The sequence below is a fragment of the Mustela erminea genome, chromosome 16 (genome assembly GCF_009829155.1).
Source record: "Mustela erminea isolate mMusErm1 chromosome 16, mMusErm1.Pri, whole genome shotgun sequence".
NCBI lineage: Eukaryota > Metazoa > Chordata > Mammalia > Carnivora > Mustelidae > Mustela > Mustela erminea.
The window spans coordinates 68,340,627-68,357,374 of NC_045629.1; the positions used below are offsets into that span (position 1 = coordinate 68,340,627).

The window sequence follows — 16,748 nt, forward strand, 5'->3', positions numbered from 1 at the left end:
CATCGGACTCTCTGCTCAGCAGGGAGCCTGCTTCCTCCTCTCTCTCTGCCTGCCTCTCTGCCTACTTGTGATCTCTGTCTGTCAAATAAAATCTTTTAAAAAAACAAAATAAAAATCCGAATTGAATTATTACGGACGGCTATGGTGATTAGGCATAGTTCATTGAATGAAACTAACTGATCTCACCAGGGTTTTTGAGGAATGTTTTGGGGGTGGTAGTGGTTGCTCAGTGAGTTAATGCGAGCTTTAGAAACCTCATGAGCAGAAAGGATTCCGCTTTCCACTGCCTGACTTGCAGAGAATCCCTCAGTCACTGGTTGGGTTTTCAAAGTTAGGTTTACTGAATAAGTTGTTCATCGATGGCTTAGATTTAAAACCAATTCTGGTGGTTCCTTGTTATGGCCGTAGAGCAGTCACTCTTGTCCTAGTAATAGGAACGTGTTTATTTTAACATTTAATGGATGGGGAATATGATACATGCCTGTTTGTTTTTATGTGTTTGTGTTGATGTGTAAGATATAATTTTGGGGGTGTCTGGGTAGCTCAGTCGGTTAAGCATCCCACTCTTGGTTTCAGCCCAGGTCATGATCTCAGGGTCATGATATAGAGCCCTACATCAGGCTCCACATTGGGCATGGAGTCTGCTTAAGATTCTCTCTCTCCCTCTCCCAACCCCCACACCCCTTTCTGTCTCAAAAAAAAAAGTAATTTTGAACATTTCTTGTAAACTTTTCTAGTTTTGATTAAGTATGAATTTGAGTAGATTTCAGGAGGTTGTCACTTAACATTCATCACAATTAATGAAGACTTAAGAAGGAACTTTTTTGTAGGAGGGTCATTTTGTTAACCAGGAGAAGACGGAAGCAGAGTGCCCTGTGGGGAAGATCAGGAAAACTCTGGAAAGTTCTGTTTGTTTTAATGGACACTCTCATTGATTGCGCTCAGTTGAAGAAATCGGCCAGTTTTATAAGCCTGAAATATGACGTTAACGGGATAGAAGTTTAAAATCAAAAGTTCTAGAATTTAAAGAGTTGTTATGTTTTCTTTATTAATGGACATATTGAGGACCTAGAGTGCATATATGTAAGAACTGCCGAGTCCTTTGATAATAGAGATGGTAAAGATAAATTTCCCTTTTTTTCTTCATAGTCAATTGGTGCCAACACTGGTTTGAATATTTCCCGAATCCTCCCATCAACATTCTCAGTATGATAGAGAATGTTCTGGCATTTCACGACAGAGAACTGCTGCAGCACTACATAGCTCATGACATAACTTCCCAGGTAAGCAGTATGTGGTTTTAGGATAACATGACTTATTTTGGAAACTAACATTGGCTCAGGTATAAATAAGACAATTTTCTTGAAAGAGTGTAATAAAAGAACATACTACCTGTTGTATTTTTAATAGCATTCCATTTTCTTCTTCATTAAACTGCTTTCCCAAAAGTCTATAAAGAAGCATCCATATTAAGGTAGTTCTTTTCATAATCGTTTTGGATATAATGATTTTAACAGCTACATCAAATGTAAGAGAGTATTAGCAAGGACTCATGACTTTTCCATAGAAAACTAATAAGTTTTTCCTTATTTATTTTAGCTGTATGCATGGCCTCTTCTTGAAACCATCTTTTCAGAAGTACTAACCAGAGAAGAGTGGCTAAAATTGTTTGATAATGTCTTTTCCAACCATCCTTCGTTCCTCCTGATGACTGTCGTGGCCTACAACATATGTTCTAGAGCGCCTTTGCTCAACTGCAGTCTTAAAGATGATTTTGAGGTAAATATCCTTGTTCTTAAGTAGCAGGTCTCGAGTTTTCATTTATTTCCACTGAAGAATCAGTGCATTAATTGAGTACCTATTGCATGCCCGGTACTGGTGCCAGGTGGGAGAAACGCCATGGAGAGCAAGGTGTACCACATGCCCCCTCTGACCTCATCGGTCAGTAACCCAGCGAGCCATCCCGCACACCAGTTGTCTTAAAAGTTGAAGCTTCAGGAGAGAAATGCAGTAATACTGGAGTTCAGTGCTTGTTGCCTGTTTTAGGATGTTTACCTGCTGAGTCATCGTTAATTCTGCACGTGGTTTTATCAGTGACCCATCCAGTCTGTGACAGTCTGGCTGCCTGTTACCCACAAGAAATGGTTACTCTGAGAATTCTGAGATGTGGCAGGAAGGTTACTTGAAAGAAAGCGCTAAAGGAGGTTTTTGAAAGGACAGGGTCAGTTGGTTAAGTGTCTGACTCAGTTGGTTTAGGTTATGATCTCAGGGTCCTGGGATGGAGCCCCACTCAAGTCGAGCTCTGCACTCAGTTGGGGGGAGGTCTTGCTTGTCACTCGCCACTCACCCCACTCGCGCATGTTCCATCTCTGTCTCTCAAATAAATAAATACAGTCTTCAAAAAAAAAAAGAAGAAGAGATGTTCTTTTCGTGGATAGGATGAATTGGGTTTGTTACTTCTTTTGTGGTTCCTGTCAAACTTTGTTTTTTTTTTCAAGGTTTTTAGTTTTTCTTTTTTTGCAAACTTTTTTTTAAAGGTTTTTAGTTTTAGTTTTCTTTTTTTAAGATTTTATTTTTTTGAGAGAGATTGAGAGATCACAAGTAGGCAGAGAGGCAGGCAGACAGAGAGAGAGGAGGAAGCAGGCTCCCTGCTGAGCAGAGAGCCCGATGCTGGGCTCTATCCCAGGACCCTGAGATCATGACCTGAGCCAAAGGCAGAGGCTTAACCCACTGAGCCACCCAGGTGCTTCTAGTTTTTCTTTTTTTAAAGATTTATTTGTTTGAGAGAGAGAGTGGGTGGGGAGGGGCAGAGAGAGAGGGACAGAAGGAATCTCAAGCAGACTCCCCACTGAGCCTGGAGCACATCGAGGGGTTCGGTCTCACCACCCCGAGATCATGACCTGAGCCAAAATCAAAAGTCGGAGACTTAGACTGAGCCACCCAGGCGCCCCTTTCAAACTTCATTTATCCTTAATATTCTCAAGATGCTCACCCATATATATTTTAGAATTTGGACCTTCCAGCAGAACAAGGTAATGTGGAAACATTTCAGATATTTTTAACGAATCAAGCTAATTTATTTTCAAATTTATTTATTTGGGATTTTGCAAGGAAAAAATCTGAGCAGAAGAGTGTGCTCCGGGGTGCCTGTGTGGCTCAGTGGGTTAAAGCCCCTGCTTTCAGCTCGGTTCATGATCCCAGGGTCCTGGGATCGTAGCCCCACATCAGGCTCTCTGCTCGGCGGGGAGCCTGCTTCCCCCTCTCTGTCCCTGCCTGCCTCTCTGCCTACTTGTGATCTCTGTCTGTCAAATAAATGGATAAAATCCTAAAAAAAAAAAAAGAGAGAGAGTGTGCTCCATTGTTGGTTGCAGTGTTCTTCTGATACAAAGGAGGCCTTTGGTTTGAGTTAAAGTTTAAAAAGTATTATTTCAGAAGTTTGGTTTTGAAATTCTTTAGACTTTGAAAACATGAAATTGTCTCTTCATCTTAAAACTTGGCTTAAGAAAAACTCCAGTGCGTTTGCCAAGAAACAAGAGAGAGAAAGAAAGACAAGTTTAATTCACACTTTTTAAGCTACCTTGTTTTAATTCTACCTTGTAATTGCTTTGTTAGCTAACTCACAATTTGAACACAGCGTTTTCTTACAGTATTTTTTTCATCATCGGAATAACCTGGATATAAGTGTTGTCATTAGAGAAGTCTACCGTCTCATGGATACCACTCCTACCGAGGTTCATCCCAACAGCATGCTTCACGTCTTTGCGGCGTTGACGAAAGGGCAGTATCCAGTTTTTAACCAATATCCCAAGTTTATCGTGGACTATCAGACACAGGAGCGAGAAAGAATACGGAACGATGAGTTGGACTACCTGAGGGAGAGGTAATCATGGATAGTTGCTCTGTGTGTGCTAGGAGCAAAATCTGCTAGAAATATAGACAGGGGGCGCCTGGGTGGCTCAGTGGGTTAAAGCCTCTGCCTTCGGCTCAGGTCATGATCCCAGGGTCCTGGGATCGAGGCCCGTATCTGGCTCTCTGCTCCACGGGGAGCCTGCTTCCTCCTCTCTCTCTCTCTCTCTCTGCCCACCTCTCTGCCTACTTATGCTCTTTGTCTGTCACATAAATAAATAAAATCTTAAAAAAAGAAAAAGAAATACAGACAGAATTTTTTTATGAAAAGCACACGTAAATCACTAAGTATTTGTGTAAAATCAGAGTTTGAAGGCTGGGAATATCTTTAAGGATGTGTAATTCCTGCTTGTAGAAGTAAAACAATGACATTAATCAGGTGTACATGTTGTGTTTTGGTTGTTCTTGGACTTAAATTACTCACTTTCCTTTGCTTGAATTTCTTTGCTTTGCACTTTTTGGGACTTATATAGGACATCCTTTTCAGTGCTTTCTACAACTTTTATGAGATGAATATGAAAGCGAAAGGCAAATAGCAACTTACCTGTTCACAGTCACGCACGCATACTGGGGCCCTGCCTGTGTCCGGATATAATAGTAAGTTCTCCCTGCCGCAGGCAGATGGTTGAAGATATGCAAGCTGAGGTAGACCAGCAGAGAGCTGAAGACGAAGCTTGGTACCAAAAACAAGAACTGCTTCGTAAAGCCGAAGAAACGAGGAGAGAACTGCTCTTACAGGAGGAGGAGAAGATGATACAGCAAAGACAGAGGTGTGTGTGATCACTTTGAGAAAATCTGGACATGTGCGTTAGTTGAATAATTTTTACCTTCTTTCTGTTCTATATACATAGCATCACCCAGCTGTGGCATTTCCATTAAACAAAAATTTAAGCTAGTAAAAAATCTGCATCTACCACACTTCAAAGAATTGGCTTATGGTGCAAGGTAATTCTGAAACTATGCTGAATATACCTTTGCACTGATTACTCGGAAGTAAGACAAGTCTCATGTACCTTGGAGGACGTTATTGGAAACATTATTTTACAGTAGGCAGAAATGCTTTGTAATACAGTGCTGGATAAATCCCCTTTAGGGGAGCAGAATTTTTAGAATTGTGTTGTAAACTTACCTGTATGACTTGAAAATTGAAGCATAAAATGATTATCTCGTTTTGGATTTCATAATTTGGAGGACAGTATTTGGTGCTTATGTTAATAAACAATTATTATTGCAATTAAAGCAATAAAATATGTTAATATAGCAAAATATAGCAAAAATATAGCAAAATATTTAAATTAATTAAGATTATGGGATGAGCATGGAGACGAAGCCTAATTGTCGGGAAGCTCACTTCTGTGAGTGTTTACTGAGTTTTACTCTTGGTTGGGATTTTATGAAACTGATTTCTGTTGCGGGTAAAACACAAGTACTGAACGGAGCATTAATTAGCCTTGTACTAAATAAAGATACAGGGTATTGATTGTACTGAGATGATCTGAGTAGACCTGTTAGAACTTTTAAATACGAAAAGAAGAGCCAATTGGTGTGGACACTTGTCCTTTCCACAAGGGCAGCCATAGGTACCTTCGCCCCGCGTGTGTGATGCCATAGCCTCACTGGGGCGGCGGGGGGTTCGGGGAGGTGTGCCCTCGTCAGTGGTAGGTCCTTCACTGTTGTGAAACGTGCGACTTTTCCACTTACCTCTCTATGGGGCAATGTGTCTATGTGTTCCTCTTGATGTATTTTGTATTTTAGACTTGCTTCTGTGAAAAGAGAGCTGAAAGTCAAGGAAATGCACTTACAAGATGCTACAAGAAGGCGCTTTCTCAAGATGCAGCAAGATCAGCGTGAAATGGAACTAAGACGACTGGACGACGAAATCGAGAGAAAGGTTTACAGTCCATGTCTTACTGCTCACACATTCGCTCCATTTACTCTCCTACCTTCAACTTCAGTGTCCTCGCTGGAATTCGCAGGGAACACCAGCTAGCCTCAGCCTTTCCTTCTTTCGAATTTCATTGATAGCTAACCATTTTAGAAATGCCAAGAAAATGAGTCAGTTTGACCGGTGTCCTTGGTGACTGTTTCTCTAAAAATAGAAGTATGAGTGAACCATTAACTGTGAAGTAGGGGAAATGCTCTTTTCCTATAAAAATTTGCACCTGGCCAGGATCAGAAAATTTCCATTATAAAATACATGGAGTCAAAAATGGACCTTCCCTACGCTTCTCTCATTTCATCCCCAAAATAAACTGAAAAAAAATGATGATAACTTTTTTCTTTTTACGGCTGCATAGTATTCCATCGTGTAACTGTGTTATGGTTTATTTAGTGACTCTTTGCTGTGGGACATCAAGGTTGTCGGCAGTACTTTGCTATATGAGACGGTGCCAGGTTATACAGTCTGAGCGCAGATCTTTGAGGACCTGCACATGTCATTTTGTTGAGTACACTCCAAGATCTGCCAAACTGTTCTCCAAAAGTGAACCCACCAAAGTCATCATTTTAAGTGTATGTAGAAGGTTGCTTATACCCTAGTCAGTTCGGGAGTACATCGGTCTTAATATTTGCCAGTCTCATAGGTGGAAGTTGTATATTTTAATTTGTCTTTTTTTTCTTGCTGGTAAGGTTAAGTATCTCTCTGGTTACTTACCTTCCATTTGTACAAGAACTGTAAATTGTATATCAATATCCATATCATTCGTCAGTTTTCTGTCACGTTTTTTCTTACCAACTTACGTGGGCTATTTGTGCCGTTTGGGGCAGCAATATCCAGTGGAAATATGATGTGAGCCACGTAGGCAGTTTTGTTTTCTCACAGCCATGTGTTAAAAATAAGGATACTAATTTTAATAGCATTTTTTAAATCGGCTTTTGAAAGCTGTGATTCCTTTTCACAATCTCACTGAGTAAATGAGGCTGATAATTCATTATTCTAGAAAAGCATATGTTCTTCTCCCAGAGTAATACAGGCTTAGAACTCTGACCTCTTGATTCCGAACTCTTTGAGATAGAAGCATTTTTTTTTTGGTCAGAGAATCCTGTAAAGTCCTTTCAGTTCGCGTGACCTGGCCTCTGCTTACCCTTCCAGCCTCCTGTCCTTCATCTCCCTATTCTGATAGTCAGCTCGGACCTGCTCCACTGCCAGAGCTTTTCTGCTCACAGCGCAGGTACCAGCAGGAAGGCTGACACACACGAGTCAGCGCACGTCCATTAGCGGTCAGCGGAGCTGAGCTGGGTTTGCCCTGGCGCTAAGCTGTGTGCGTGTCTAAAAATCCATAAGCAGAAGAGCTTCTCTCTCATTGAAAGTCCCGAACAGCATGATGAACGGTGCCAAACCTCTCCTCTGCCCACTGGCATTTTTACTACCCTCGTTTCGTGGACTCGAGCTTCCTCACTTGGAGCTAGCCCTCTCTCCCAGTAACCTCCTTAAGTTGTACTGGTTGCCAGTCAGTGGTTTCTTTACTTCTCAGGTGTTTGTCCTTCTTGTGCATCCCACTGTATTTTCATCTTTACTCTTTGTTTCTCCAGAGATAGGTATTCAATCCTGTGATCTTTGATCTTTACAATGTCTGATACGTAACGGATGAAATAGTGTGCAGTCGTTATATGTGTGCTGAATAAATGAATGGCGTAAGATGGGCTTATAGTTTGTTTTGTTCTGTTCCTGAAACACGTGTCACTCCTACAAAATGGGGACCCTAGGCAGCCAAGTATTTAAGACCACTCCTAGGATTCTCTTGTCTACTTAAAGAGGGCCTTAGTTGAACCCTCTAGTGGAGAAGAGTGAGAAGCTTCCAAGTAATCAAAAATTGGAGAGTGGTGAACTTTAAATTAGCTGAGTCCAAGTAGAGCACCTTGAACTTGGAGTTACTAGTTGCCAAACTGAAATTATTGAAGTATAGTCATTTAGGTGTGTCTGGGTGACTTGATTGACTGGGCGACATATTCTTGATTTCGGCTGGGTCATGATCTCGGGATCCTGAGATCGAGCCCCATGTCAGGCTCTGTGCTCAGTGGGGAATCTGCTTGAGATTCTCTCTCTCCCTCTGCCCTTCCCCCTCACTCGCTCGCTTGCTCTCCAAGAAAATAAATAAATCTTTAAAAAGAATTTTCTTTAAGTAGAGTCATTTAATCAAAAGAACATTAAATAATATCATATTTAATAAGATTAAACATTCTATATTTTTAACCACCACAAATTTAAATTGCTCAAGTTTTTCTAACTCATAATATTGGCTGATACAGTGTGGTGAGAACTGCCATCTGTTCTCGCAGCCTGGGTAGATGAGCGTATGGTAATTGTACTTTCCTTTTTAGAAAATTAAGCTTTAACTTTAACTCAGTCTTTATTCCCAGATTCTACAGTGAATGTTAACATGCCATCAATTACTCTGGTATCAAAAACCCAATACTTTATATTTTAAATACTCCGAGTGGGTTGTTTAGATTACAAGATTACTAAATCTGTTGAAGAGATATTATCTTGTATATTGTTTCTGGTGTTCACACTTTGTTGTTTGGCCGTAGGTACACATGAGAGATCAAGAAATTGCTACTACAGCGAAAGACCTGGAAATGAGACATCTGGAACTCGAATCACAAAAAAGACTTTATGAAAAGGTATAAATCACCTGTTTGCACCATGAGATAAGCAGGGCTTATACAAACTCTTTTTAGATTGTATTTATTCGTGACTTAATGTTCATCTCTTTTGGTTTTTGTGGGGTTTTTTTAAAGATTTTATTTATTTGACAGAGAGATCGCAAGTAGGCAGAGAAGCAGGCAGAGGAAGAGGGGAAACAGATTCCCTGCTGAGCAGAGAGCCTGATGCAGGGCTCGATTCCAGGACCGAAGCTTAACCCGCTGAGCCACCCCGGCTCCCCTGGGTTTTTGTTTTTTTTTTTTTTTAAGCAGAATATAGTGTCATCCAGGATTGTAAGGTAGCCAGAATGTCTGAACGTACAGTTTGTTGTAATTCTTTAATTCATGTTTCTCTTAGCGACTTAGTCTAGTGTCTGAGGTACCAGATGTAAGCCCCAGATTTTGCTTCATGATTTTCTACCAAGTTACTAAGTTTTCCTGTATCCGTGTGATAGTGAGTACAAAATTAGCCCAGTACTTGATAAGGATCTTCATAAGTAAGGTAAATCAGATAAGAGCTGTAAAGGACTTTAAATTTGAATCTGCTGGAAATAGATTATCAAGGACCTACTTAGAATATATAATTTAGCTTCCACGATGCTGGAAAAAGGAATTTTGTTAATATAAATATTTATTATTTGGAAAAAGCATTTTGTTCTTCATTCATTTAACATTGAAACCATAAGTTTTCACTTCCTTCAGCCCTCTTTTAAAGTGATACTTCGAAATTGGTGAGAACTGCAAATATGTAACAGGTAACATATGATTGTTACTTACATTAAAAAAGATTTAAAACCTATGGCATCCTTTCATATCTGTAACACTTTTTAAGTTCCATACTGAACGACTTCTAGAACTGAGCCAGCAACTTACACCGCAGCTCAGTCTCCTGTGATTTTGAATTAGATTCAATTCATTTGGACCAAACCTAAGATTACTTTTTACTGTCTTCTTTGGCGGAGGTAGGTGGTAGCCCCAATGGGGCATGGTGTCAGAATCAACAGAAAATTTGCAAGAAAAATACTAAAAATTTTCAAATAGGTTTCTCTCAGATTCTCAGGTATTAGCATGTTGGTAAATTGGCATTAACCTTCTCTGTCTCTGTATGTACCTGGACACATGTAGATACATTTTTTTTTCTGAACTTTTTAAGAGAAAGTTGCAAACCTGATGCCCCTCTCCCCCTAAATGCTTCAGCATATATTTCCTAAAACCAAGGAATCCTAATCACATGACCACAGAACAATGATCAAAATCATGAAATGAGCACATTATTGTTATCCAATATATAAGCCTTATTCAGATGTTATCAGTTGTGGTAAAACTGTCCTTTAGAGCAAAAGAAAATCTCAGATAATCTGTTTTCTCAGTTGTCATGTCTCTTTAGTCTCCTTTATGTTGGCACCACTCCTGAGTCTGTCTTTGTATTTTATAACATTGATATTCGAAGAATCCAGCCAGGTATTTTGTAGTGTTCCTCAGCATTTGTCTGTCGTTTCCTCATGGTAAGGTTCAGCTTATGTGCTTTGGGCAGGAATGCCCCAGAAGCAATGCCGAGTTTCTTCCTGTGGATCGTTATCATTTTTGCCCTCTTCTGAGGAAAGTATTTATTAAGCAAACAGGTTAGAGAAGACCAAGCCTGCTTAACAAAACTAACTTATAAATTCCTGAACATTATCAGGTCCGTTAGATTCAGATGTGCAACTCCTGGCTTTTTCATCAGTTTTAGTAATTAATACTTTATCTGCCAAACTTAGCTCTCAACATCAGTTTGATTAACTGCATCTATTTGTAAACAAATTATATCCCAGAAAACAGACAATATTGTGGTGACCTCTATCGAAAATATATGCCCAATATTCCATATATATCTAATTTGAATAAAAATTTTTTTAACAAAAGAAAAAAATGAAGCACAAACGAATAAGCACATACCGACCTCTGATCCAGAGTCCATCCCCTTCCTCTCGTAGAACCCTGGTTCCTCAAGTCCAGTTTCAGCCTCTGTCTCCATCTCTCTTTCAGGCACATGTACCTTCTCCTTGGCCTAGGACCATCCTTGCCAAGACTGTGATGATTAAATGATTAATGTCTGTATGTCAGTGACAGGAGACCCCAAGACTACCCTCTGGTTCAGCGATTTGCTAGAAGGACTCACAGACCTCAGGAAAAGCTGTTACACTCATGGTTATGGTTTATTACATCAAAGGGATACAATGTAAACTCAGGGAAGGTAGGGGGCGCCTGGCTGGCTCAGTCAGTGGAGCCCGTAACTCTTGATCTCGGGGTCATGAGTTTGAGCCCCGTGGGGGGTATAGAGATTACTTAAACAGCAACAACAGAATGCCTCGGCAAAGGTAAAAGGCACATAGGGCAGAGCCCAGGAGAGACCAGCACAAGCTTCCCCTTGTCCTCTCCCAGTGGAGTCAAACGGCGCCTGATTTTGCCAGGAGAGATGCACGACAGCGCATGGGGAGTTTTGCCAACAGGCAGGCTCACTCGAGTCTCAGCATCCAGGGTTTTATCAGGCGTCAGTCCCGCAGGCATGCAGGATGCACAGTACTGCGGCTCCTACCAGAAGTCACGTGATTAGCACGAACTACCTGGCAGAGCCCAAGGGCCCAGGCCTACAAAGACACTCTTATCAGGCAGGGGAGTCAAGGGCTAATCTTTTCATTGGAATGTGCACCTCTTTATGGAGTAGCTAAAATTCTATATTCTGCTTTTCTTTTTTACTTAAATCCTTTTTGCAAATGACTACAAATCTTGGTAGTTGTCATTCATAATAGATATTGACGAACCGTAACTTATTTAAATGTTTTTTTCTATTGTTGGATGTTTAAGTGCTTTACAGTTTGTGGCTATAAGCTTCTTCATACATATATCTTCTCTGCATATAATTGGAAAACATTTTTATTTTTCATTATGAAGGTAATTATGTTACCAGTAGATAATGAGAAAAGTGGAAATAAATCCCTAAATTAAGAAGTAACTACTGATATCATTAATAAGGATAAGTGAGATTATTTAGTACACACAATTGATATTTTGCTTTTTTAACTTAAATTTTCATGAATACTGTTTGCTCTCCTTCTCTTCAACCACGGTACTCATTAGCACTTCCATCCCCAGTCCCCTGACCCTGGCAACCACTTATATACTGTCTTGATGGATTTGCCTATTCTGACATTTCATTTAAATGAAATCATACAATGTATAGTCTTTTGTGCCTGGCGTCTTTCACATAGCATTGTGTGTTCAAGGTTTATCCCTGTAGCGGTATGAGCGAGTACTTCCTTCCTTTTTGCGGCTGAATAATGTTCCATTGTAAGGATAAGACCACATTTTGTTTATCCAAATATCAATTGGTAGATATTTGGGGTGTTTCCACCTTTCGGCTCCGATGAGTTGTCCTGCTGGGAACATTCATGTACAACTTTTTGTTTGAACATGTATTTTCAGTTTTCTTATATTTGTACCTAGGAGCGTAGAGTTCTAATTTCTCCACATCCTTGTGAACAATCGTTATAATCTGTCCTTTTGATTATCGCCGTTACGACTGAGCGTGAAGTGGTATCCTGTGGTTTTGATTTGCTTTTTTTCTAATGGTTAATGGTGCTAGTCCACGTGGTGATGCTTTCCTATGTTTATTGGCCATTCTTGTATCTTCTTTGGAGAACATGTGGTTAATGTCTACTCAGAGTACGTAGAGCCATACTTTTGGTTTTTAATATCTTGTGTAATTTTTTGTTGAAAACGGGATATTTAAATAGTGAAGTGTGGCAGTTCTGAAAATCAGATTTTCCCCCTTCCTCAGGGTTTTCTTGTCTCTTTACTTAGTGGCTTGTCTGAATTAATTCTGTAAAGATTAATTTATGGAACTAAATTAAAGTAACCAGACAGAGACTTCCATACTTGCCTTGAACCAGTAAGCTTCTAGTCTTGGCCAGTGGGCTCTGTGTGCATTACGTTGGGGCATGCCTTCAGTACTTAGCTCCGTAGTTTACAGCTCTGTCTTAAACTTTGCCTCCTGACCGTGCAGTACCTCAGTACACCAGACTCGACAGCTCAGGACCTTCTCGGATCTGAGCATTCACATAACCCTTGCTAAGTGCACAGCCTTACACATGCACATAGACTTTTAGGGTTCCAGGAATCTATCAGAACTTTTCAAAGTCCCCTGCAGACATCTAATTCTCCAACTTTTCCTGTAAAGCCTTTTGATTAACTTGTGGTTTGCATTGTGGTCCCCTACCTCAGGCAGCCAAGATACTCAGCAGTTTGCTCTGATGTTTTTCAGCAAATGCCCCCAGGGAAAAGGCTGTTCAAAGGAGTGAGTTCTGAGGATAAATAAGGACAACTTTGGGAATGGGTTCTTCCAGAACCACGGCATAGGTCAAATGGTGACAATCATCTGGGAATGGGAGTTTTCTACTTTTCCAACTCCACTTTTCCCCCTCCCATTGGCTGTCAGGCTACTGGTTTTCAAGCCTAATGAAGAGTTTAGGGGTGGGGTGAAACTTGGGATAGTGCTAGTTAAAAATGCCCTAAGGGTTACTCTTCTTACCAAGCCATTTTTATGAGTAAATGCTCCCCAAATTGCTACAAGCCTTTAGTGAATTTCCAGAGTTCTGAAAAAGTTGGTCATTCCATGTTCTCAATACTTTTTTGGATGAGAGAATTTTCAGGGGTCCTTTCTTGTGTTTTCAGTGACGTCACTGCTGTTTACTTTTTACTTTGAAAATCAGATAACAGTTTTTTATTTGTGTGTTAGTATTCTAGGGGAAAAAGTGCCATTTTGTGTTCTAGCATTATTATATAGATTTTTGATTTTTTTTTTTTACAATTGATTTTTTTTTTAACAGAATCTTACTAGAAATCAGGAAGCTGTTGCAAAAGAAATGAGAGAAGATGCAGATGCCTTTAGACGAAAAGTGGATCTTGAAGAACACATGTTTCATAAACTGATAGAAACAGATCAGACTCAAAACCAAAAAACTCAGAAGGTAAAAATATGGGAAATTTAGTATATATAGAGAGAGGGACATTTCCATCTGTCATCCTGTTATGAAGCATTTCTTTTCCCCTGCCCTGCCCCTATGCTTCTGTCATCCTTTTAAAAGAAGAGATTCAAGATTAAACTTAAAACCTGCATTAATTGATTTCTTTGCTTCAGTGATCACAGTTCCTAGAATCTCACATTAGTTTTAGAGGTTACTCACACCACATGTGTCTTTTATACTCTCTGAGAATTTATTTTTATTTTTTTTTAAAGCCTTTTTTTTTTTTTAAAGATTTTATTTATTTATCGGGGGGGGGGGGGGAGAGCGGCAGACAGAATGGCAGGCAGAGGCAGAGGGAGAAGCAGGCTCCCTGCTAAGCAAGGAGCCCGATGTGGGACTCGATCCCAGGACGCTGGGATCATGACCTGAGCCGAAGGCAGCCGCTTAACCAACTGAGCCACCCAGGCATCCCACTCTCTGAGAATTTAAAGACTTAGGAGAAAATACAAGGGAAATGGTAACTTTAGAGGTACTGACCTACTATGTTATGTCTCAGAAATTGTCCCTGAGCAGATTAGTTGCAAAACATCAGGTCTTCGCTGGGTATATAAGCCAGCATTTCCAAAGTGTATTCTGTAGAATACTAATAACTATTACTCAGTAAAATGGGGAGTGGCAAGTAAGTGTTGGAAGTGCTATTTAAAGTTGGGTTTTTTCCCTGCCACATTTGAGGATATGGTACATTGTGACTCTTTAAGAAAATTTCCCAAACTTCCTTTCTAGAGTATCTGCGGAGCTCCCTTTCAGAAACGCTGGCTTAAGTGAATTGAAACAGAATGTGGGAACTTCAGGAAAGAACTTGCTCTGATACCCAGTTAGCAAAATGCTAAATGGGTCTGCGGTCAGCCCTGGCCCTGGTCCAAAAGCCAGGAATAGTGTAAGATCTCCCTCCCTTCTGTTCAACCACAGTCCCTTAGGGGTTCCCCCCTGAATAGCCCACCATTTATTTTTCCTTGAAGGCTTTTGTCCAGTCTGTAAGAATGAGCTCTTCTGACTCCTTTTCAAAAGGTTGAAAGAGAGAGATTGTTTAATCTCACTCATTGCTTAGCCTTGAAATTCTCAATCTTGACTATGTATGCGTTAGAACCACCTTTGTGAAAGTTCCAGTATCCTTGGGGCGCCTGGGTGGTTCAGTGGGTTAAGCGTCCGCCTTACACATAGACTTTTAGGGTTCCAGGAATCTATCAGAGCTTTTCAAAGTCCCCTGCAGACATCTAATTCTCCAACTTTTTCTATAAAGCCTTTTGATTAACTTGTGGTTTGCACTGTGGTTACGAGGTTATGATTCCAGGGTTCTGGGATCGAGCCCTGCATAGGGCTCCCTGCTCAGTGGGGAGCCTGCTTCTCCCTCTGCCTACTTCTCCCCCTGCTTGTTCTCCCTCTCTCTGTGTCAAATAAATAAATCTTCAAAAAAAAAAAGTTCCAATATCCTGCCACCCCAGGGATTGATATATTCGTTTGTGTTGGGTCCTGGACACCACAGTTTGTTTTAAACACTGTGAGGTGATTCTAATGTGCAACCAAGGTTACAAACATCTACCCTAGGGGTGCTTGGGTGGCTCAGTTAAAGGTTGACTCTTGGTTTCAGCTCAGGTCCTGATCTCTTGGTCATGAGATCAAGCCCTGGCCCAGGCTCCGTAGCGAGTCTGCTTAAGATTCTCTTTCCCTCTACCCCTCCTGTTGCGACCTCTTTCTTTCTCTCTCTCTCCAATAAATAAATAAATCTTAAAGAAAAACAAAAAACCACCCTAGACACGTGGATGCATTGAACAGATATACTGTATTTTCTATATAGTCTGACCTTGTTTCTGAAATTTGCAAATATTTCTTAGTTAATTGAAGAAAATTTGGCAGAAGCTGAACAAGTGTGTCTGAATGCCGACTGGCGAATTGAGGCTCTACGTAAACAAAGATGTGATGATCTGCAGCGCCACGAGTGTTACCGGGAAGTGGCCAGACTCCTTCGGGAAAACAGAAGGACCGAAACAGAAGTAGTAGATGCGATGATGGGGGAGGAAGCTAGGAAGGTCAGAATCGTGTCACACATTTTTTTTGTTACTCCTCATTTAAATTTTGAAAGTTTAGGGGCCCCTGGGTACTGGTTAAGCCTCTGCCTTCGGCTCAGGTCATGATCCCAGGGTCCTGGGATCGAGTCCCGCGTCGGGCTCTCTGCTCAGCAGGGAGGCTGCTTCCTCCTCTCTCTCTGCCTACCTCTCTGTCTACTTGTGATCTCTGTCTGTCAAATAAATAAGTAAAATCTTAAAAAAAAATTTTTTTTGAAAGTTTACAGAATCAAATGACAAAAATTAGAATTCTTTTCCTAGAGAAGAATGAAAGGATTTGAGGAGCCAATTAACAGTTTATGTCCCGTCACACAGATGTCCCCTCCGGTTGATCCCATGAGCGTCTCTGCTGCCCACACGCTGCAGATCTTATCACGGACACGCAGACTTCCCTGAGGACACGGAAGAACTAGGGAGAGATCAGGAACCAGAGAACTAGGCCTAGTTCCTTCCTCTTCACACTGCTCTGTCGTGCTGTCTCTTCCAAAAGCTTTTTATAATGTATTTCCTTCAGGTCACTCTTCTTTTCATTCCCATGCTACCCCAGCTGAAGGACATGTGGCCCTGTCTGATCACACTTTGAGTCAAGGACAGGGAGCAGTGGGGGCGATGTCCGCTGAGGCTCCCCAGGAAAGTCATGGTGGAGGCCCACGTCTTGGAGGATTCCTGACATTGGCCCCCGACTGTGCCATGTCAGGTGTTGCTGGACGAGGGGCGAGATGGTGTATTTGCGAGTGGGCTCAGAATCACTGTGAGGGCTTTTCCTGGTACACAGAGGTGCATCTTTGTATCTGCTGTCCTGGGTTCTAAGGCTTGACTACTGTGTGGCCTTGAAATCACTCAGACTCTCTCTCCTCCTCAGTAACAGGAAAGGACTGGATTTCTGTGGTCCTTCCTGGCCCTAATGATTCTTTAAGTTTTGTTATTTAATGCATTAGCATTTTTATAACATAAAAATTACATGTGTGTTTGGATGCAAGAGTTGTAGCATAGAACACCGACGAACTTAAGGAGTTGTAGGATATCTTAACTGCATTATTTTTGTTACCCTTGGGCTAATTTCAAGATAATC

At 40.9% G+C, this 16,748-nt stretch overlaps 1 protein-coding gene across 3 annotated transcripts in view; it reads left to right on the forward strand.

Annotated features, from left to right (window-relative positions):
• TBC1D31 (TBC1 domain family member 31) overlaps positions 1–16,748 on the forward strand; it is a 67,689-nt gene that overhangs the window by 42,801 nt on the left and 8,140 nt on the right. For all 3 annotated transcript variants that reach the window (XM_032315609.1, XM_032315608.1, XM_032315610.1), the window contains 8 exons: positions 1,150–1,283; positions 1,600–1,779; positions 3,648–3,880; positions 4,524–4,676; positions 5,662–5,797; positions 8,437–8,529; positions 13,416–13,556; positions 15,446–15,640. In XM_032315609.1, coding sequence (XP_032171500.1) covers positions 1,150–1,283; positions 1,600–1,779; positions 3,648–3,880; positions 4,524–4,676; positions 5,662–5,797; positions 8,437–8,529; positions 13,416–13,556; positions 15,446–15,640 — 1,265 coding nt within the window. The remainder of the gene's footprint in view (positions 1–1,149; positions 1,284–1,599; positions 1,780–3,647; positions 3,881–4,523; positions 4,677–5,661; positions 5,798–8,436; positions 8,530–13,415; positions 13,557–15,445; positions 15,641–16,748) is intronic.